General features: G+C 41.3%; 1 protein-coding gene across 1 annotated transcript in view; it reads right to left on the bottom strand.

Moving 5' to 3' along the window:
- adamts18 (ADAM metallopeptidase with thrombospondin type 1 motif, 18) overlaps positions 1-24,519 on the bottom strand; it is a 68,651-nt gene that overhangs the window by 22,600 nt on the left and 21,532 nt on the right. Inside the window, exons 11-16 of the mRNA XM_031846829.1 lie at positions 23,079-23,174; positions 21,936-22,084; positions 15,624-15,796; positions 14,489-14,619; positions 13,655-13,778; positions 13,083-13,327 (exon numbers count right to left, since the gene is read on the bottom strand). Of these exons, the coding sequence (XP_031702689.1) occupies positions 13,083-13,327; positions 13,655-13,778; positions 14,489-14,619; positions 15,624-15,796; positions 21,936-22,084; positions 23,079-23,174 (918 nt within the window). The remainder of the gene's footprint in view (positions 1-13,082; positions 13,328-13,654; positions 13,779-14,488; positions 14,620-15,623; positions 15,797-21,935; positions 22,085-23,078; positions 23,175-24,519) is intronic.

The raw sequence follows: 24,519 nt of genomic DNA, 5'->3' as shown, positions 1-24,519 counted from the left end.
ATATATTTCTGGGAACGTAACAATAACGGTTTTATATCAGAAAAACTTCCAGTTCAAACATCTATGGGTAAACTTTCAAGTAACCTTTTAGGAAGATTCAACTATTCTGGGAACGTAGCAATAAGGTTTGTTTAATGTCACCATAACTTGCAGTTTTAACATCTATGGAACGTTATGGGGAATCGTTAAAGTAACCTTCTTGGAACATTCAAATAACTGGGAACGAAACAATAATGTTGGTTTTACGACAGGAAAATGTGTTGTTTTAACATACAGAACATCTTTTAATAAAATGTTCCCAGAACATTCTGGGAATGAAATTCCAGCAGCAGATCGATATGTGCATGTCAAGGCTTTATTTAGCATGCTGTAGTCAAAATTCATACAGGGCAAATTCATACCCGTGTACTTTCTACTCAGGCCACGCACTGTATTAGAATCAACATATTTAATTATTTCAAATTAAATTTAAGAGCAGCAGACACAGAAGTAATTTTTGTAAAATGTGGGCACATGTGCTGTTGTGTAGTTATTTTGACAAAACATTTGGTTTGCTGGTGTGGAAACACTGGTTTTCTCTCAGTGAAACTGGGTGAAAACTACACATCTATTATTGTTTGGCCTTTGACTTTAATCATTATCAGTAATTTCTTCTATATTGGTAGAACTCCAACAATATGCAATATCCAACAAAAGCTTCATCTGCAGTGAAAGGAGAGCAGACACAAACGGTCCATCTGTTATGGATTCCACTGCAAGAAACTAAAGGTAAGAGCACTGACAACGTGGCAGCCTAATTCAGCCATTGAGGTCCCACTGAGCTGTTAGATCGACTACCCACTAACCAGCTGGCTCCAGAGACATTAAGGAGCACTATGTTCCGTCTCTAGTCCAAACTGGCTGACCACACTATTACAAGGTCTTTTTGTTTTGACAGTAGAGCGCACAATTGAGGGACAATTTCCATTCTCGTTAGCTCTTATTTGTACCACATCCTTTATACGGGCTGGTGATTCTGAGTTAACTTTTTCTATTCGGGAGATTTATTTGGACATTCCAGTCAAGCAGAGTCTAACAGATGAACGAAAGCAGACATACCCATCATTAAAGCAACCATGAGGATTCACTGCCAATGTGAAGAATTTGAATAGTCAGCTAGTGTGTCATTTTGACTCAACTGCTTAGCACAGTTATGTCTCTTTTAAAGCTCACCTCAATTAAATTCAGGTTGGGTGGGTATTAATCCTTAATCTATTTGGCAAATTGTATTAGAAGAAGAAGAAGAAACATTCCTTTATTAGTCCCACAGTGGGGAAATTATTCTCTGCATTTGACCCATCCCTGTATATATAGGGAGCAGTGGGCTGCCAATTACAGGCACCCGGGGAGCAGTTAGGGGTACAGTGTCTTGCTCAGGGACACTTCGACACAGGACACGGTGCCCTTTCGGTTGGCGGACAACCCTCTCTACCCAGTAAGCCACAGTCACCCCACACTGTCTAAAGCAAAAGTATTAAATCCAACTGTCAACAGCCATATCAATATCTGCCATAATGACATTTAACAAGTGTATTTTCTTTGGGGTATATTCTAAAGTAGGGGGAATCTACCATCAAGCATCCAACTTATAAAGCCAAGCATCTTCTGGGTTTGATCCACCAGCAACAGTCCTGGGGCACATCCACGGACTGGACCAATCACCTTCTGCTGCATGTAAACTCGTCCATGTGTATGGTTGGCCCCGCTCCAGACAGGAGGCAAAAAGAGATGTGTTTATGTAGCAAGAATCACAGAGCTGTCCAATGTCAGACGAACACATACATATGTTGGTACAGTGTTCACAGACTTGTGAACAGCTGGAAGGACAGCCAGACAGGCGCATTCACATGCAAACTATATCCCACTAAAACGGAGGGCCGCGTAGGGACAGACGTGAGGCAAAGATACTGCGTGAGATGAAATGGTCAGGTGCATGGCAGTGTTCTAAAAGCAACAGGAATTTGTAATAAATAAATCTTAAATGTTCGTCAGTGTCAAAGTAATTCAGTCATAGTTATTAGTTACTGTCATAGGTGCACTGCCAACAGGAACTGCAAATATCTAATTCCAAATAATAGTGCCAGTTTGACAAAATGCCATAAAAAATAGAATGAATTTGTAGGCAACTCTTTGACTCAATTGCCCCATTACACTTCATGTTAACAACCCCTAAAGCAGGGGTCTCAAACTCATTTTCACTCTGGGCCACATCAGCATCATGGTCGCCCACAAAGGGCCGGTTGTAACTGTAAGACGGTGTAAATGTAACTACTCCTAACATATTGGTAAATAACTGTCTCAGCATTTGATTATTGTTTATTCAAGTGTAAAAATATTGTACATACAGTTATATAAATGTAAAAATATATTTAAGCACATTTCTGTTATTATAACTTAAATCCTTTTAATTTAGGGTTATGAAACCCACATTACTCTATCAAAGATCAAACTATTAAAGAAAATAGCAAAGACAAATATTAAACAAGTTATTACAATAACTTTGTTCAATGCTTAAAATCCTTTCAAGGGTTTGCACAATCCCACGTGAAGTATTTCATGTGTTTTAAAGCCACGTTCAATGTACTCACAATACATTTCATGTCAAATACAGGGTAACCAGCCAAAGAGCTGCTTCTGTGACAGCTGTGTTTAAGTATCTCATCATTTTGACTTTCTATCTCATCATTTTGACTTTCTATCTCATCATTCTGACTTTCTATCTCACAATTCTGACTTTCTATCTCATTACTTCGAATTTCTATCTCAGAATTATGACTTTCTATCTCAGAGTTTTGACTTTCTATCTCAGAATTTTGACTTTCTATCATAGTTATGACTTTCTATCTCATAATTTAGACTATGGGGACATTTTTATTATCAAGTCTAAGTTTAAATTTACTTTTTTTTTATTTTGCTGGCGGATTCGCGGGCCACATAAAATGACGTGGCGGGCCTTGAGTTTGAGACCCCTGCCCTAAAGTATCATAGGAACTGTAGTTTTGGAGTGGGCAGTCACAATTTTGTCCAGGGGGGTCCACAGGTCCCCTGCGCTAAAACAAGCGTGTCCTGTTATCTGTATTCTGTAAGGTATCATTCAAAACTCAGACAAAGCTTCACTTTAATCAGACTGATTTAGGCTTGCATGCTGAAACCTGCTGTGCATGATATTCTGCATTGATCAGAGAAATGTATGTAACTCTGAACCCAAGTGCAGAGACAGATTGTGCTTGGATTCTTTCACACCACCGAGCACTGATACAGTAATATACACTGGAGCCAAAGGTTTGCTTAATTTCACACCAGGCACATAAAGCACCGTCTGATGTTGAAATCGTGGCCCTGGCCTATTTTACTGTAAACTGAATAAGACTGAATAAGAACCCGCAACCACCCGCACTTCCTTTGCTGATGCTATCACCCAACCAAACTGAAACCCACTGCCATGAAACAATGACCACCACAAGCCACACCAGGTCTTTATGCCTATCCTTCTTTGCCAAACAATCACCAATGATGTAAATCAGCAGCTATGAAAACAACATTCAGCTGGAATTCTTTGTAATCCATTTAATAGAGGACCTACAGATCATTGAACCCTTGATGCTTTCTAAACAACGAATCAGTCTTTCTTAAGCCATCTGCAAAGTTGAATAACCTACACCCAATCAACCACAGCATTAACATTGTGTAAGAGGAGATTTAAATCAAAATTTCAGACATATCCAAACCTGTCCCGCTCTAGTTCTTCAGTCTGGGACAACAGCTGTCAAAACCAAACACCAAAACCAGTAAAAACAAAGAAAAACACCCTCCCTCCCCATACTACTAACCAACATCCCACAAACCTCCTGCAAATCAGTCACGATAGCAGCAATGACTTCATGCTTGCTATCACTTTATGGACATACTGTGACATGGACATACTGACAAAGCCTCCATGATATTGGTGAGGTTAGGTTCCTACGCAGGGTCCAAAGGATACTTTGGGACAATACCTACCCCAGCAACACCCTGCTGCCGTCGGGCAAGCGACACAGAAGTATCCGCTGTCGTACCACCAGGCTTCTTTCCTCAGGCTGCAGTTTGCATCAGCAGTATGCGAGCCGAGGACAGATACAGAGATGCACACTCACAAATGCATTATGACGGATCACAAAGCTGAACATAAGGTAAACATAAACCGTTTTGTAGAATAACAATAAATTCATCTTTAACTTTAACCTTCACATTTTTCAAGCTATAATCTAAACCAGTTTGCTACATTTGGGTTCGATAATCCATATTTCTTTGCAAGACCTCAAGTTGCCAAGTGGAAAATACAATTCACAACGCTTTATCTTTGTATTTGGGAACAAGTTAAGCTGCAGACTGTATTATCTGTTTCCTCAATTCTGTATTCAGTATCTTCCACCCATTGTAGCATACTTAGTAACATTTAAAGCTCTCTGGTTGGATGTTTCCTGCCACAATGCATCTTGGAAGTTATATATAACATTTGTAAGTGCAAAGTGTTGCCAGGTCCGCGGTTTGTAGAAAGTGTTACCTCGGGTTTAATTTGTTGTCTGGTTGGATAGACCCATTTTGCATACAAATAACATGAATAATATCTATAAATAAAAATCCATCAGATCAGCACGTACACACATGGACAGGACCCGTCCCATGCCCACATACACACGTACGCTCTCGATCCCAGCCATGGATGTATGAAGAGAACTAGCAAAGCAAACAAGTTAACCCCGGGGAGAAGTGGCATCCGGTAAGCGCACAGAGTACAGAAGAATGAGAAAGCAGAAAGCAGAAATAAAGAATGGATAGAACATGTGGCAGAGGATGACACCAGTGCTGAGCAAATATGCCTATTTACATGTATTATGAGAATGTTATTATATTGTTGTGAATTAACAGGATGAGGTGCATCAGTTAAAATCAAAAAAATCAGACGAGCAAAGAGTTGCCGTGGCAGCAGACTAGCAGGATGGAAGCAAAGTGAGTGACTTGTAAATTGTTAAATCCAAAATAATTAGATCAGAAGACTTTCACAAAAGAAACTTAAAAATTGTAGAAAGTAGACACATGAGCATGTGGTTAAAAAAAGAAAAAAAACTTCTCTGCCTCTTAATCAGTTCAAATGCACTGTCCTAAAAAGCTTTACATTAAAACTGGATTCCTTTGGTTCACAGAACTCTGAATAATGTGCCTGCCAAGTCCCCGATGCGTGATTGATGGGACCCTTCGTTCCTACAGTACATCAGACCACAGTGTGTCTTGGTTTTCACACCCCAGCCACCACACCACTCATCGGGTCGGATGAGATGATGATGAATTAGAATGTGGCAGACATCTGTCTATCTGACATGTGGGCCCACAATGCTTTGCCCTGGACTGGCATGATGTCGCCCTCGCCATACCACAAGAATGTCAATTCAGAAGGAATAATCCTTCTCTGTATCCTCTGAGACCTCAGCCATATGTTCCTCGTCCTCTTGTTAGCTACCACCCCCCCTTCCTTCCTCCCCCCTACCAGCTGAGCAGCTGTACAGATGTGAACCCCTTGTCACAGTTTGCACTCACACTACTCGGTATTTTTTTTTTCTTGGAGAGTTGCAGGCTGAGTAAGGGTCTGTGAGTGAGTGATGCGTATACCCTCCCCCACGTACTCTCTCAGTTTTCTTGTGACAGCGTCAGTTAAGTAGAATGTGTGAAAAAAAACCTCCTCGCTTTCCTTCATTTGGCTCTTTCCATTTGCAGTTAAAGTCCCCGTGTCCTGACCTTAACTTCTCACATTCAAAGAGTTCAATTGCAGAATTCCTAATCTTTTAATCTCACTCTCCCTCCTCTCTCCATCCTTCTCACCCTATCAACCCTGTTTCTCATTTTTGTAATTACAGGACATACTTATAGAGATTATGCTCGTGTCATCTGCAGATCTGCAGCAGATGTATGACTGGGACACATGGACAAGCAGGAGGAGCTCTGTCAGACTAAGCAAAGTCTCTTCTTTATAGAATATTTAGGGTTATTAAAAATTGGGTCTTGGGTAATTGTTTCTATTGCTTATGATAACGCTGTACTCACAAGTGGTGAATGCGGTGGCATCGCTTCCATGAAGTACGACAGGGAAAGAAACCCTAACGGTCTGACGATCAGATGTGAGCAAAGCAGTAGTTCAGCACCATTATCTAAACCACGTCATTTCGGAAGTAAAACCCAGACTTGAGTGCACCTGAAAATGTCCCTATGTATTCCCCATTGCACAGGAAACATGCATATCTATGCGCAAGTCCTGCAGGTCAAACTTCAACCAGGAGGTTGGTCAACAAACTTACAGACAGTTATACAATTTCATTTGTATTTCTCTTCCAAATAAGTTTGACTAATCTGTATTCTTCTTTTTATTATTATATTTCTTCCGTCCCACCTCTTCTGCTCCTTCATATTTTAAGCTACAGAAACCGTTCAACTATCAAAATGTTCAGCTCTTTAATGACATTTATGCTATGACTTTTCATATTTCTATCTCTTATGCTTCATGAATTATTAAGCTTTTTGCAATTTTTATTTTGAATGGGATTTCAATGGAGAAAATATTCAAATCCTCTTAAACTTCTTCAACTTTCAAATCCTTCAACTTCCTCATATTTTCAGCGACAGACACCATTTCAACTTTAAAATGTTGAGAAAACCCTGATCTATTGCCACATTATTCAGCATTTTTATATCTTTTACACTTTCTGAACTGCAGCAATTTAACTTTTATGATTTTTTCAGTCCTTTTCTGACTTTATAATGGGTGTGTATTGCGCAGCTTAGAGTGCATGATGTCACCGCTAGAGTGAAGAGCAGCTTGAGATTCTTGTGAAAAAAACATTTGTCTTTTGCCACTGTGTCCACAATCTTCACTCTTCATGCATAATTTCTGGATTTAAAAGTAGCTAATTTTGTCCTTGTCGTAGACAAATTACTGTGGAATCCCACAGATTTACACATTTGACACAGAAGCCTGTAATTGAGAGGAAAACCAACTTTCTGCTCCATAGAGACCAATGTTAAATTTTGCTTCAAAAACATCTTCCACAGAACACAGTACCCCATTTCTAGATCGCCAGTTCAGCCACATTTTTTACACTACAGACACAATTTTTACAGGATCTGTTCTTCAACTCATCCTTCCTCTCAATTATTAATATCGGAGCAAGAGGAGCTACGGTTATGGGAGTTTTGAGGATTTGTTTGAGAGGTGTTTTCCTGTTTTATCTCCATGAAAAGGCTGCAAGGACACAGGTGTTTCTGATTAAGCTAATTAGTGATGTTGATAAACACAGAGAGGCACTGGCACACGCACGTACACTCCTTCCCCTCTCTCTCTCTGTGTGTGTCTCTCTCTCTCTCTGTGTGTGTGTCTCTCTCTCATACAGTCATTCAGGTCTTGGAGACTTTTAGAGGCCCCCCCCCCCCCCACACACACACACACACACACAAACACACACACACCCCATTTCAAAATACAACCCCCAAAGAGTGAATTCTAACTGAAATGCTTGTGATGAAGCCTGGCATTTAATAACCTCTGTTTATGTGTGTCAAACATTATGATTATGTCTCCTCTCCCCCTCTCCCCCCCACCCAGCCCCACCCTTTCAAAATAAAAGCCCCATGGTTTAACTGTATTTAAACAAGCTCAAAATTAGGCTTTTTTGTTAAAAAAAATGAATGCTCTTACTAATACTGTGACAACTACTACTGCTGCTGCTAATATGGTAATACTACTACTGCTACTACTACTACTACTACTTCTACTATAACTTTTGCTGTTGCTACTATTACTATACTGCTACCATCAATATTATTACTACCACTACTGCTATTACTACCATAGCAGTAGTAGTAGTAGCAGTTGTAGTATAAGTAATAGTAGTCTATTACTTATATTACAACTGCTACTACTACTACTACTTATACTACAACTGCTACTACTACTACTGCTATTCATGCTATTACAAGTAGTAATACTACTACAGCTATTAGTACGACTGCTACTAGTACTACTACTACTGCTACTACTGTTATATTAAATACTACGACCAATACTACAGCTATTACTATGACTACTGATACTACTTCTTCTACTACCTCTTCTAATTACTAATACTTCTACTACTAATAATACTTCTACTACTACTACAAATATCACTACTGCTACAACTAGTACTTATTCTAATGCTACTAATACTTCTACTAATAATACTTCTACTACAACTTCTACTACTACAAATATCACCACTGATGAAATTTTTTAAGCCACAGAAACCATTTTAATATCAAAATGTTCAGCTCTTTCAGGAGAGGAGTGATATGACTTTTCATATTTGTAATCTTTAAACTTTTTGAATTATTAAGCTTTTTGCAATTTTTTAAAAATTGGATATCTATGTTCAGCAATGTTTATGCAATTCATTTCAGCTTTCAGCATTCCAACGCATTTTCAGCAGGAAATGCATTTTCTAGTTAAACTTCTTATATTTCTTCCGCCCGTATTTTGCTACTTAACTCCTTCCACATTTTTTAAGCTACAGAAACCGTTCAACTATCAAAATGTTCAGCTCATGTTCAGCTCATTAATGTGTGCTATGACTTTTCATATTTCTAACCTTTAGACTTTTTGAATTGTTAAGCTTTTTGCACATTTATTTTTGAATGGGTTTCTATGGAGAAAATGTTCAAATCCTCTTCAACTTTCAAATACTTCTACTTCCTCATACTTTCAGCTACAGACACCATTTCAACTTTAAAATGTTGAGAAAACCCTTAGGTATTGCCACATGATTCAGCTTTTTGATATCTTTTACACTTTTTGAACTGCAGCAATTTAACTTTTATGATTTTTTCAGTCCTTTTATGACTTTATAATGGGTGTGTATTGCGCAGCTTAGAGTGCGTGATGTCACCGCTAGAGTGAAGAGCAGCTTGAGATTCTTGTGAAAAAACATTTGTCTTTTGCCACTGTGTCCACAATCTTCACTCTTCATGCATAATTTTTGATGGAGAAGTAGCTAATCTTGTCCTTGTCGTAGACAAATGACTGTGGAATCCCACAGATTTACACATTTGACACAAAAGCCTGTAATTGAGAGGAAAACCAACTTTCGGCTCCATAGAGACCAATGTTACATTTTGCTTCAAAAACATCTTCCACAGAGCACGGTACCCCATTTCTAGATCACCAGTTCAGCCACATTTTTTACACTACAGACACAATTTTTACAGGATCTGTTCTTCAACTCATCCTTCCTCTCATTTATTAATATCGGAACAATAGGAGCTACGGTTATGGGAGTTGAGGATTTGTTTGAGAGGTGTTTCCCTGTTTTATCTCCATGAAAAGGCTGCAAGGACACAGGTGTTTCTGATTAAGCTAATTAGTGATGTTGATAAACACACAGACTCACATGCACTCCTCTCTCTCTCTCTCTCTCTCTCTCTCTCTCTCTCTCTCTCTCTCATACAGTTATTCAGGTCTTAGAGCTTTTTACAGGCCCCCCCCCCCCCCCACACACACTCCATTTTAAAATAAAAGCCCCACAGAATGAATTCTAACTGAAATGCTTGTGATGAAGCCTGACATTTAATAACCTGTTTGTGTTTATCTAACATTATGAGTCCATCTCTTCCTCCCCCCCCCAACACCCCATTTCAAAATAAAAGCCCCACAGAGTGAATTCTAACTGGAATGCTTGTGATGAAGCCTGTCATTTAATAACCTCTGTTTGTGTGTTTCATACTTTCTGATTCTGTCTCCTCCTCCTCTCTCCCCCACCCAGCCCCACCCTTTCAAAATAAAAGCCCCATGGATTAACTGTATTTAAACGTCAAACTCAAAATTTGGCTTTTTTGTTGAAATAATGAATGCTCTTACTGATACTGCGACAATTACTACTACTGCTGCTAATATTTCTAGTATTACTACTACTGCTGCTACTACTACTACTACTTCTACTACAACTTTTGCTGTTGCTACTATTACTACTACTACTACTGCTACTGCTATTACTGCTACCATCAATATTATTACTACCACTACTGCTATTACTACCACTACTACTATTACTTGTACTACAACTGCTATTCATGCTATTACCAGTACTAATATTACTACAGCTATTAGTACGACTGCTACTGGTACTACTACTACTGCTACTTCAAATACTGCCATTACTATTACTACTACTACTACTACTACTACTGTTATATTAAATACTACGACCACTACTACAGCTATTACTGCGACTACTGATACTACTACTTCTTCTAATTACTAATACTTCTACTACTAATGATACTTCTACTACAACTACAACTTCTACTACTACTACAAATATCACTACTGCTACTATTAGTACTTATTCTAATGCTACTAATACTTCTACTGCTAATAATACTTCTACTACAACTACAACTTCTAGTACTACTACTACTACCAATATCACTACTGCTGACATTTTTTAAGCCACAGAAACTGTTTGAATATCAAAATGTTCAGCTCTTTCAGGAGAGGGGTGATATGAATTTTCATATTTGTAATCTTTAAATTCTTTGAAAAATTAAGCTTTTTGCAATTTTGTTTTGAATGGGATCTCCATGGAGAAAATCTTCAAATCCTGTTAAACTTCTTCAACTTTCAAAGCCTTCTTCTTCCTCATACTTTCAGCTACAGACACCATAGTTAGACATTTCAACTAGAAGGGTTTTCAGCAGTGCAGTTTAAATGCTTTCGGGCTTCAACATTTTTCAGACAGGTAGTCTCCCATTTCTCAATTTTCAGCAATTTTTTTACAATTCATTTCAGCTTTCAGCATTCCAACGCATTTTCAGCAGGAAATGCATTTTCTAGTTCACCATGTTATCCATCTTTCTTTAGCATGCTACTACTGGCTAATCAGCATCACCCACAAGTACAGCCAAGGCTGATGGGAATGGCATTAGTTATTTCATCATAAACCTGGGCTCCCGTTTGTCTCAACTTTGTGCTAATCCATCAAGTAGATGATGAGATGTGTCTCATGTCATTTTAATGGCCATCCATATAATAGCAGTTGAGATAATTCAGTGTGGACCAACAAACTGTCCCACCTACTGACACACTGATTTCCAGTCCTAAAAAAAAAAAAAAGATTTTCCGTCTAAAAAATAAACAAAACTGAATAATCTCTCGCTCAGTGAAAGCAAGATTGTGGCATTGCAGAATGCAAAAATTGCTGAAGCAGAATTTTTTGCAAAACTCTCAGAACTTATCATAAAATTTACCCTGCCACGTCTTTTGAGAATGACATTTCTAGATTGTTGTTACTAGTCTGCACAACAATGGGCTGTTCAAATGCCAACTACAGCAGCTGCTCGTCTAAACTGCCCACAAACAGAAGTCTCTTTTCTAAAATAGCTAGAACAAACATTTAGATGTTTCCCGATGGTCTAACAAGTGACCAGTAAGGACGTTGGATATTTCACACTGATATCCCTCCTGGATTCACAGGCCAATCATTCCTGCTTTAACCGCAGTATTTCAGTAGCCCAAGGGACGGAGGGGAGAAGAGCTTTTACACGACTACCACTTCACCCATGGAGGAGAAATAAAACCCACATGTCTACTCTTCACCTGGTTTCCACTTCTGTTTCCACACCTAGGGTTCAGAGTTCAAAAGAAAATAAATGCTTTCGCTGACAAAGTTATGTGAGAAGAACATCCCACCACCATTCACTTAAGCCCTAAAGTCATAAAGATAATGACTCAGTCACTTGTGGAATAATTGTTTTCCTCTCTGGAGGATAGGCCTGTCCAGCATCACATTCTGCTGCTTCAGGATGGGTAAAGACTTGTCCTCCCCTCGGAGCTCCGGTTTCTGACACTGATAACAAAAGTCGGGCAAAAAAAAAAAGGGACCATCAGCTCTTAAATCACATGTGCATACTATGCAGAACATCTCACTCAAAACAACCATCTCATTTCATACTTTTCCTCCCTGCCTCTAACGGGGCAGTTGACTTAGGGATTTTACTCTCGCTCTATTAGCCATGAATCACACGGCTGCAGCAAAGCACTTTTGAGATCAGCAGCGATGGGGGCCACATACATGGCTTTGAGTGTGTGTACGTGGACAAACACGTGAGTGTGTTACGCTGGAGCCGGCAGGACCAAGTAACTGCACTGCATATAAACAAGGGGCAGGCTTCTACCATGTGAGACTGAGCTGAATGGTGAAAGTGGCACAAAGGCTGATTTAGACTCACTGTACCACATCCCCCTCTTTCTGGTGGCTGCATTATTGTCCATTCTATTGATGCTGAAGGGATTGGTTCGACTAAATTACACAAAACATAATTTCTCACTTAACCTTATTAGTATCTGTCCATGCAGATTTATCTATTATCTTTCAGATATCTCTAAAATGTTCTGGAGAATAGCACTGAATTATTTACACTGTGTTCAGACAGACTGCAAAGTGGATTTTAAAAGCAGCATGATTGCATTTAATGGACAGTCACCAGGGTGGCAAAGATTGAGGGGAGGAGCTGATTATTGAGACTACTGTCTTAAATTACCTTTGACTGTTTGTTCTGGGTGAACCGACCATTTAAACTGTTGACTTTGATTTTAATTAATCCTTGACATGTCACGAACCTTTCTTGTCTTCTTCTTCTTCCACTTTTTAGCCTTATAGTCTCTTTCTTTCAACCCACAAAGAGGGCTGCTCTGCACAGGACAGGCGGTTTGAACCCCCCAATTTATCTGATTAATGCCTTCCACTCCACCCACCCATCCCCAGATCATCCTTGACGTAACCAATCACCGAACACAATTAGCATCGCACAGAGGCACCGCAGACAGTTACAACCACCCCGCTTCTCCCTACCACTCCAAACTTCTTTTTTCATCTAAGCCTATTCATATCCAGACGTATAAAAAAAACAGAGGCGCGGCAGCTCTGCCAGGGACCCTGTCACTGTCAATTGCCCCGAACGGACATCACTCGGCAGCGGCGGCTTACTTCAAACACCAGCGTCTCATTAGTAGGACCAGCAGCATAAAGGCTCTCCGGCTTGTTGAAAGAGCGCTGGTAGTCGAACACGGTCCCACCAAAGTGGAACTTCCCTGGCCAGTCCACAGTCCAGTCCCCGGTCAGGTAGTACTTCTTCTTGAGGGAGCGGGCAGCCAGGTAGCTGGTGGACACCTCCATCTCCTGAACTTGAATGCTTCGTGCCCCGGCCGGGACTGCAACCATGGAGTAGTACTCTGGGGAAAAAAGGATAAGGAAAGAAAGTCAAGGCTGAATCATGCCAAGATAATTCTTTATTGCTGTTCTCTCACTCTTCCTGATACCCATGCACACGTACACACACCACCATCCCGGCTCTACCCCATCATGTGCTTGACTTTATTCCGTGTCCATGTGTGCTACTGGGTGAAGTGAATCCGTCCTTTATGAAGTGGGATTAGATGCATTTGTATGTGCATGGATTTTGTATATGTCTCTGTTTGTCTGCTTAAGTCTCCCTTTGTCTTGCAGAAGTTTATGCTAGCCGACATGCACAGACACACAACAAACAAAGACAGGCTTACCGTTGGCTCTGTGCTGAAGGGTGTATTGGCCCTTGAAGAACCTGCAAGTGGAGTTGTCTCCCTTACAGGCTCCGCAGGCATCCAGAGAGGCCTTAGAGCCCAGGATCTGGTCACAGCCTACGGCCTGCACACACACACACACACACACACACACAAAAACACACACACATGCCATGAATGTGGACAGACATAGAATTAAGAGGAATCAACTAACAACTACTTTTTGTCAACTTATAAACCAGTTGACATCTGGTTTATAAGGAAAATATAGCGATGGTGGGGTGATGCAGCATTACCTCAAAGATTGAATGTGAAGAAAAGACGAATATGGAATAAAATTGAGACATTAGAGTTGTTTTGTTCAAAGAAATCCTCCCAAAAAATACTGAAACAAATTGAGGGATATTTTTCTAATTACACTTCATTAGCCGGGTTGTTAACACCTGCTCGCACGCATTTCACTGCAGCATTTAACATGCTGCAGTAAATTCATGCTGGGACACAAAAATTGTCTTTATTATAATGCCCTCGTGAATATTATAAGAAATGATATGTCATATTGGCAAGAATTACTCCTTAAATGACTGCGGGTATGGCAAACAATATGACTGCCTCGTTTTAATCAAACCATACTATTACATTTACATCTATATATTTATTTGTTACATTTTGATTTACAAAGGAATGCACTGTTTAAGTCAAGCCTGATATGGGCTATTAAATAAACACTGATATCAGATCGGTACTCAGTATCAGCCGATAACCAAAGCCCAGGTATGGGTATCGCAACTGAAAAAAGTCGAAACGGTACGTTTTTCCATGCAGACAGTGTACCTCACACACTCCATCGATGCAGACGTCCCCTTTGTGGTCCAAGCAGGAGGTGCCGTCTTTCACCTTGCCAGACATGGCGAAGAAAAAGTCATAGTCTTCTGCAATGCAGTACAGCTTACAGATGTCTTCATCTGCACACAGAACATATAGATACATACAGTAATAGTAAAAAAAAAAAACGGGTAGCAACAGGAACAAGTGCAACTTTTGGGTGGAATGGCACTTTATTTTACTGATTCACAAGTTCTTCTATGACTTGGTAAACTCAAAGTGTGGCTACTGTGCTGCAACCTGTTAAACACGCAGTATGCACAGCTCCTGATGAAGCTGAATTGGAAAAGACAGGAACTGAATATGAATGCACCCAGGGGTATTCACGTGCGGCTGCAGTTTTATTATGTGGTTCAGATCAGTTATCACAGACAAGTCTCTACAGCAGTCTTTGATTAAAATAAATGACGGTGAAGGTGACTTGGCCCAAGGTCCCAGAAGGCAGTTCAGAATCTGTTCCTCTCGACATCACCTCCCATTCATCAACAGCTTAAACAGGCCTGGGATGACGGCCAAATGCACTGCTCCCCTCCACTGCACTCTCTCCCTCGCTCTGTGTAACAAAGCTGGCCCGTAGGCTTCCTCTTTAAATCCATCCCCCCTGTGTCAGAGGGTGCAGGTGGCTACATGTCTCCCATGCACATTACACAGAGTGATAGTTTCCTCCAGCTTTTTGGCCCTAATCATTGCAGCAGTAAATAGAGGTTGGCATTACAGAAACACTTTATGAAAAAGATTAAGGCCTCGCAGAGTACAGCGGGGTTCAGAATGAAAGGATCTACGGAATTAAGACAAGAAAAAGCCTGCATTAAGCATACTGAAATTCTCTGTGTATTTAGCAGCGCCATGTACTTTGAACAATGAGGTTTCTTTTCTTGCGCATTACGTGCCAAGAATACAGTGGAGATGTCTTCATAGTCCTTGGATACTGTGTCTTTTTACAATAGAGAAAGAAAAATGATACAAAAAGATCTCTCAATAATGGAAGAAGAGAGAAGAAAAATAACCGGGCAAATGAGGCAATGAACCACAAGACAGAACAGACTTTGTACGTGTTCGGTCTTACATAAACTGATGACCTTACCGTCCACTTTGGTGTAGGGCTTCCACTTGTAGTACCAGCCCCTGAAGGGCTTGCTGTTGTACTCGGCACACTGCTGGGCCCGAAAGTCCACTGAGTTAAGAGGGCACGGCCGAGTGTTACACAGCTCGTTGAGACGGCTGGAGCCCGAGCAAAATTTACCATTGTTCTGTGGCCTGGGTGGAAGACAGGACGAAGACAGAGAAGAAGAAGAAGAATGAGGAGGAGGAGGAGAAGAAAAGTTTTACAGGTCTGTTGATCATAACCATACTATACCAATATATCAATAAGACAATCACAAATCATTACAGCTACCGCACTGATCAAAGTTCCCTAATGATATACAGCTCTACTGACAAGATGAAACCAGCTGATCAGGGAACAAGACCACCCAAAGAAGGAAGTCAGGTGATGTAGTACAAAGAGTGAAAAAGTTTGCATAGTGAGGAGATCGGGGTGAATGGATGGGTCATACAAACACAAGACTTTCCCCCAGGATACCGCTGTTAATCTCCCTTGTGAAGTCAACGTTGGCTTATTTAAACTTTTGTATTTAAGTTAACTTACTTAACTTACCAGGTTAACTTTGTGTTTAAAACTGCGACCGTTTCACAACGTGTGCCTGTCGCCAGTTCTCTCCAATGGCCATATCTGTTGTTTTGGGAGACTTTGACAATTGACCTATTCTGTCGTTTAGGTATGAGGTCGTGCTGCCACGAACATTTGCCACATATTGAAAAAAAACTGAGCAAATGCTTTTTTGAGTTAGAAAATGCATTCAACACGTTAATGACACCTCAAATATACACTCAATTTGTTTAAGTGGATTGTTTTATCAGTGAACAAAAGGTTCACATACAATTATATTTTACATTTTTTTTTTTTCATACAAAAATAAAATGTAAACTTTTATGTGTTGATAAGAAAACTTAAAAGAGCATCTTGAAGGCTTCGAGAGGGAACCTTGCACAGCGGCATGTCCCAATCATTGTGACTGACGAGCCGAGAAGAACATAATAAAATCCAAGATGGTAACATTTAACAGTTTCTCTGTTACGTTTCCTTTCATCCATAACAAATATGCTGCCTTGACTCACTAAAATGATTCCATCTCATCCACCAATGTCGTGCCAGGTTATTAGAGTTTTAAGCAGGACTAAAGATCATGTTGGTTTAATGGGACTGTCAAAGAGAAGTTTGCACATCATTTCAGATGTTTCCACACCATACCAAATGAACGCTTCTTTAACCACAGGGAAATAGCTGGTACAGAACATAAACAGGTAATGGAGACTTAATATGCCATTTAAAGGGATAAAAGCAATCACCACTTTGAGAGAGAAAGAGAAGCACAGTCCTGACAGTTAGTGAATATAAGGATGCCACGTCTGACTTCTCAGGCTTTCGAGACTCATGCCGAGCATTCCAACTCAACCACCAGCAGAGAAAATTGAGTTTAGCTATTTACCAAAGTGGTCAGCACACACAGAGAGACTGGGGAACCATGCTGATCAAGCACGTCCAATAAAAACAATTCGCTAAGTGTTGCAGCGTAATGAACCACTTTTGGAAAAGGAACTGAAAAAACGATTAAACGGTTAACGCCAGCAGGAGAATGCAACTGGAGGCATATTTCTTTTACTATTTCTTGCACCAGTGCAACAGTATTGTCTGAAATAAACGAATGTCAGCCACAATCAGTAGTAAAAACTGCATGTTGTTTCACTGCATTTTTATTCAACTCCAACCGCTCATCCCCTGCATTCAGACCTGGACTCAATCAAACAAGCTCCTCAAGGTGTGTGTGTGTATGTGTGTAAATCTGCTCGGTCCTGATCTCGTTTTCCTTGTGGGGGGGGGGGGGGGGAATTTGGCCCAGGTTTTCGTAGGCCTGAACCTATTAAGACTTAGCTGCAGACAAATGCAGCCCATATGGTAATGTGCTTACGGCAGGCCAGTGGGGGACTACACTGTATACTGCATCAGTCAAGGCCTTCTGATCATAGACGAGCATGGATGAGGGACAGTCTACTTGAGAAAGTTGAATGCAATTCCTGGATTATGGACAGAGTTTCGCAACCCTGCTGGTTTCTCAACCTCTTTTCTTCTTTGTCTTTCTCCGCTCCTCTCCTCTCCCTAGATCATCTATTATCTTTGCAACTGTAAATCTACTTCCAAGAATAAGACAGAAACCAGATATGTCAAATTTACATTTTTTTGTTTCATTCCTCTTCTGTCTCTACACCCCAACTCCAACGGAGCCCTCAGGGCTCTTAAGGATGCTTAAATGCCTCGGGAGGCCGGTAAATCTGCCCAGCGATAGAAGCTGAGACTGAACTCCTGCAGGTCAGAGGTCATCATGTCTAGTCTTGTCTTCTCCTTGAGTCCCCCCCCCCTTCCCGCCTCTCTCATAACTTCCCAAATAGATCCTTATTCTGCTGCTCTGCAACGGGCCAAGCAAATCCCCTTTACAAGTCCACCGAGAGACACCAACCATCGCCTCCTCACCCTACCCCCCCACTCGCTTCAAATGGAGTGTGCAACAAAATGTGCTCCTATCAAAACCAGGTCAAGATTGTGAACCTAATCTCCTAGGCTTGTTGGTGAGGATTAGGTTGACCGCGTTTGATCTGGCAGGTGGTCTTCAAGGAAGTGGAGGGATGGAGAAGATTCATTTTCTGTCTGGGAGCAACTCCGATGGGTCGTCTGTAATAGGCTGAGCCAATAGAACTCTTTTACAAGACTCCCCAAAAGATACATGCTGGACTCATAAAATGGATGAGTTTGTGCAGAATCTAATGAAAGGATTTCTAAGACTGTTCCTGCTGAGTGAAGATGTTATAGTAGGGCGGAGGTGAAAACCTACAAGAAGCTGTCATGTCCGTATGGTCAATTTCCAAACATTTTATTAGATTTTGACAAAAATTCGAGACATTGATTCCCATACATTTATAAATCTACACATACTGCAAGTCTGACAATAAACTATATGTTTAAATTGTGTCATTGATGAATAGCACCCATAGTGTCCAGACAGTTGAGTTTGGGGTTGAAAATTCGGGCTAATCCTTCTTGTTCTGCTCAGATTAAGAGCCCTGCCAAAATAATCGCAGAGATTACTGGGGACAAACACTCTGAGTCAGGGACTAATACGTGACTCAGTGGTACATGCAGCAGTTGTGATACGGTCTGAGTGTGGTCTGGTGGAAGAATGTGTTGAGGATGGTGACAGAGGGGAAGAGATACCATAACACATACACCAGACTAATTATGTTGTCTTCACATGAGAGGGGTCTGGCAATTAGTTGACCCATTGTATCTTTTTGAAAATGCTATCATGACTTGGCATTGTTGGAATAAATATTCAGCCCTCCCCATCTTTCCATCTATCCCCTTTCTGTCCCACTGACCCCGTAACTCTCCGTTTAGCAGCTCCAACCCATTTTTAAGCAGCTGCTGCTACAAAGCACTCTTTAGTACCACAGGAATGATAAATGAACTTGACAGCTAACCTGGTTTAAAGGACTCTGTGGCCCTTTTTGGTGTGCCAGTTCTGGTGTATAATGTGTATCATATGAGGGCCGGTCTGCCTCTGAACCCTTTTGGTCTTTGATCCCTCACAAGGATTAAGAGACGAGTCGGCTGTGACGGACGGAATATCTACATCAGTGTCTGCCCGGCTGTTAAGTAAGCAGTGATGAAACACAGTAAAAACTATTTTAACATTTCAAATAGCTGAAACACTGAACGAGTTGAGGTCATAGTTGGCAGTCAATTTACAATTACTGAAAAAAGTTGAAATGGTAGTTAAAATGGAAGTGATGAAGAAGTTCAACATCCAGTTTAAGTGTAAGTGCTTAAATGGTGCAGAATCTGGGCACAAAGTCAGGCGCAATGGCCAAATGGGTTGTATTTAGTCTCGTAATTGATAACAGGTGTGTTTTGGGCATTGTCCATTGACGGGAGGGGGCCCTGAATCCGCAGGCTGCATAACGCGCTGGCTTGCAGTTAGGGCTCAAAACACAGCCGTTTAGGGGGAGAGGGCAGGCAAACTTTGAAGTAGCCTCACATTTAAACTCTCACACCAACCCAGAATCACACACACAGAGGGATGAGGAGGGGAGACGCGGAGTTCAGACTGAGGTGTGTGTGCACCTTCCACACGAGGCATAAAAAAGCACTCGTGGACTCTTTATGACACATACTGTTGTAAATACATGTGTGGGGGAAGCCTCCTAGTGTGTGACAGAGGAATTTGTTTTTCCCTTCACATAAATAAAAACATTTCCACTTTAAATTAGTGCATTGAAATTGCGCAAAGTGCAGGAAATGAAATGTTTGACACAATATTTTTTTGTTTTGAACTTGGATGTAGGAACATCTTTCTCTCTGAATAATGTCTCCTTTAAATATGCGCCATAGACTTAAGACCAGGTTTTTATTGGTCAATGGCACAATCGCTTTCTGCTGCCTTAAGATAGCAATGCGCCAACAATGCGCCTGACCACGCTTCATTTTAACAGAAAGGCGCAGGTACATTTGCTACTTACACAAAGTGGGAGCCGGTAGTTGAAATGTCAATTGAAGAGTTAAAGATCAAAGCAGTTGAAATGTAAGTTGAGGAGTTTGAGATCAATGCAGTTGAAGTGAACTAATTGATTTTAAAATAAAGGATGACTATTGAAGAGCATTATATTGTTCAGGTGTGTTTGATTGACAAACATAGAGGCTGTGTAAATGGCTGTGTTAGATGAAAAGAGGATGGTATGAAGTCATTCTGAAATTCAGGTCACATGTGCAGACTCTTCTTGGTTGAAATACAATATGCAGGGGCAGCAGTAATTAAGAGGGCCACTGTGTCCCACTTAAACACAGAGAAACACATAGGATTGGATGTGACATGCCACTATGATCCAACCTACTATGACTAATTCCGAAATGATTGGACTCATGAACAGTACAAACCAAACAGCAGATTTTGTGTGATGAATTATGAGATGAATCCACCAATCAAGGTGGTGCAGTGGCCTTGGATGTTAGGCATCAGTCATAATCCTTATAATCCTTGTAAGTGTGGATGTGTGTGCTCATGCATGAATACGAGTTCTGCGTTGGTGGCAATGCTGTTTCTTTTAATTGTTGAAGAGCAACAGGTTGCTCCATTATGGAGTGAAACATTTGTCCTCAAACAGCATGAAATTCGCTTCACATTAGCTGAGCCAAATTCTCGCTAGTTATAGGAATCAATTCATCTTCAGTTTTTAAATATTAAATATCAGGAGTGCTTCAAATTCTCTTGACAGCTCGCTAGAAACACAAATATAAAAACAGAGGGGTTGTCTAGGAATTTGTGTTGACGTTGTTTCCTGTTGATCGGCCATGGCTTCCACAGGTGAAAATAAAATCACAGTTAACTGGTTTCCCCATCCCCATCATGACTCTTCCTGAGTTACAGTACGGGGGAAATTACCAGTATAAACACACATTTTTCAAGGAAAACAACAACATAATGTCAGTATGCTCTGTACGACTATTGATTACACATACCACACAGAAAAAGGCAAGAGGGGCTGAAATGGCATTAATGATCTGGAAATGAATCCATTCTCTAAATATCCTATTGCAGACATCCTCAGATTTAAAGGGCCAGTGTTGTCGGTGCTGGCTGGCTTCTGCAGACAATGACAATCAATCAACTGTGCATAGCATTGTGACAGAAAAAATGTAAATTTCATATTTCTAATAATATGTATTTGTTGTATGAAAGTGAAATAGAGGCTAAAAACATCCAATAAATCTCCAGATTGTTCTGATGGATAACAACAAGGGATTTAGGAAACAACAGTAAAACTGAGGATCTCTCACATGCTTTTGCTAACAAAGAGATATGCACTGTGGGATCTGGGTCTGCAGAATTATGTTTGTGTGAGTGAGCAGCAAAGGGAGACGTTTCAGAGAAAACGGGGAGACATAGTCTGTCTGTCTGTCTGGACTGTCAGCCTGACTGATGAGAGCCGTTATCTGGTACTTGTATGTATGTACGTGTGTGTGCGTGTGGGTGTGCATGTACAGTGTGTGTGTTTGCATGTCTGTGCTGACAGCTACCTGGCAGACAGCGCTTTCAGGTGTTCAGAAAGGAAGGATTTTGGGACATGAGTCTTTCAAGAATTGCTTTTGGGCCCAAACTCAATTTTTTCATTGTAGAAGCAGCTACATGACAACATGAATCACTTTGTCATCTGTTTGGCTCGTTGATAGAATTGAAAAGGAGTCGATGAATCAGATGATCGTGTGAGTGTGTGCAAGCGTGGATACCTTGGGCTCGAGCAAGAGCGCTCCCTGTACATGACCCCTCCTCCACAGGTCCTGGAGCAGTCAGACCATTGAGACCAGGCCGACCACTGGCCGTGGACCGCCCTGGGACCGTGCTCCCCATATTTAACACACTGACCCCTCCGGCACCACTGGAGAAAAAGGAGAGATAAGGGAACGAAGGATGAGGAAAAAGACGCACAGAAGTAGCTCTCTTATCAGAACTTGAGAGTCGGCCCGGGCCTCTTGCCTGAGTTTCCTGGTTTGGACAAATGCCCGGCACCACACCTGGACACCTACACTCTCTAGCTACAGCCAAAACACACGATCCAAGCGCAACACTGCACTCACACACATCACCACCTCTCCGTCTCTCTAAATATCATCTTTGGATCATGTGGAGAGGTACGGCCGTTCTCCGTCCAGCTGGGAGACGCAAACATGCTTCTACAGGTACATGCAGGCACACCAGCCGTCTGCGCTACCTTTTTAAGCCAAGATTTACTTTGGCTCAAGGAAAGTTTGAATACTTTAACTTAAAAGGATGATTGCAATTCATCACAGCTTGGCTGTTATACTCACAGCCACTCACAGCCAACAGTTATTATAATATTACACTCACTGAAGTAGTTAGTTACAGCGATCTGGGAACACCATGACATCTCGACAACAAAGGCTGATTTATCTAAGCCACCGAAATGTCGGTAATAATCTGCCGTTACACAGGAAATGTGTTTGGACTCACAGCTGCAACAAGCACATCACATCTAAGTAAGTCGATCTGTAAACTGTGATGAATCAATTCAACCCATAGTTTGAAAGTAAATTTAAGGTTTGCCCTCAATTTCTCTCACATAAATATTATTCACTCGGAATTAGTTTGAAGCAATAGTTAAGCATTTGGGGAAAGAGTTAAATGAATTGATACTATGCGATATTGTAAGTGGGAAGTAAATAAAAAATGTAATAAAAAGGGCACTTTTCATGTTTTATCCAGCATAGGGGCATCCAAGAGTGTGCTGAATCTCATTTTCTCCTGTGTTTCAAAGAAGACACTCCATATATACAGTCCATGTTGGACCGTATAAATATATGACCTGTGAACTTTCTTCATTTCTGTACGCACCCTATGCACTATTTCCTCACCATGTCAGGTCCACAGCTGGTGCCTTCTGCAGCAGGCATGTACTTGGTCTCGCACCGGTGCCCTGTGCGATGACACCACAGCGACTTGCAGATGTCCTGTCAAACAAGCCAAAAACACAAAAACACACACACACACACACACACACACACACACACACACACACACACAGTATGAGGTGTCTATCAGATACGGTCTTATTTTACCATCATCGGTTTTCTTTCTGCCCGTACACTGACAGCCTTTTGGCATCGTCTTCCTCCCCTCTCTCCTCTTCCTTGACCCGCCAGCACCTGCTTCCTGCCAGGACCACCATCACGCTGGTCAATAAGCCCCCGCCGGGGATAAGCTTCTCCACAAAGCCTTGGTGTCAAATCGAATCACTGTACTTCTTTAATGAAACGGGCTATAATTGCATGTGTCATCTGACCCAACAATACGGAGACAGAGCGAGCGAGTGAGCACAGAGGGAGAGCCTGGGTCGAAAGACAGGCGGCAGAGTCTGGCAACCCGCCCAACTGCAACTGACAACAAGAGAGAACCCAGAAAGGAGGGAGCAGGAGAGGCCGCTCCGGTGTGTGTTTGAGTCTTTGTCCTCATTCTCTGACGCCGAGCAGGTGATTGACAGCCATACCATACCATGCTGAAAATCATTCTACATGAGCCTATCAGGGACAAAAAAAACAACTGTGAAAGGCAGCCCTAAATCTGCTAATCAGCGTGTAGGTTAATTTACCACCCACTGACTTGTACCCAAATGCAGATGTAGTATTTTATCTTCTGTGAGGGAAACAGAGCAGGGATTTGGAGAGATCGTGAATAGCCAAGGCGATGAAGTGCGTGCTAATCCGTCATATATACGATTTGGCCAAGTCGATTTCCCAGCAATTACAGCCCTGGAGAGGATAAACACCAGTGAATGCACCCAACATAAAGGCTCATACCACAAGGCTTCGGAGGGGTGGGGGTAAGGGCTGAGGATTCCCATTCAGTTTGTAGAATGCATTTATAAAGGTGGGTCAAATGTGGGGGGTTCGGGGGTTGTTGTGCAAAGATCATGCTAATTAATAAAGTGCCAATTAAGCACTGCACCATTAGCGCTGCAAAGCAGACAATTGCAGCCCCTGTGTGATCCGGGTGCTCCATCTCATGCCGCAGGCTCATCTAGTGAGTCTTAGTTTAGGCAAAGGGACACATGAATGATGCTTGATTGAGGAATGTTGGGCTCCACGTAAAACCAGGACAATTCACATATACTGCTATAGATTTGGTTCTTTGTAACAGCACAATTCAGGTTTAGTTTAATGATCCGCCTTTAGGAATCATCCGTCTTCTTTTCCTTCCTCTTCTTACTTTGGTGTATAGTGTCTTTGTTGGATCGTATAACATGCGGCCAAACTTTCTCAAAAAGGAGACTTACCATAGATCGTGTCTAGAGAGCAC

The sequence above is a fragment of the Anarrhichthys ocellatus genome, unplaced genomic scaffold, assembly GCF_004355925.1.
Source record: "Anarrhichthys ocellatus isolate YVR2014 unplaced genomic scaffold, GSC_Weel_1.0 scaffold6, whole genome shotgun sequence".
NCBI classification, from domain to species: Eukaryota; Metazoa; Chordata; class Actinopteri; order Perciformes; family Anarhichadidae; genus Anarrhichthys; species Anarrhichthys ocellatus.
This window is presented reverse-complemented; position numbering and strand designations above follow the sequence as displayed.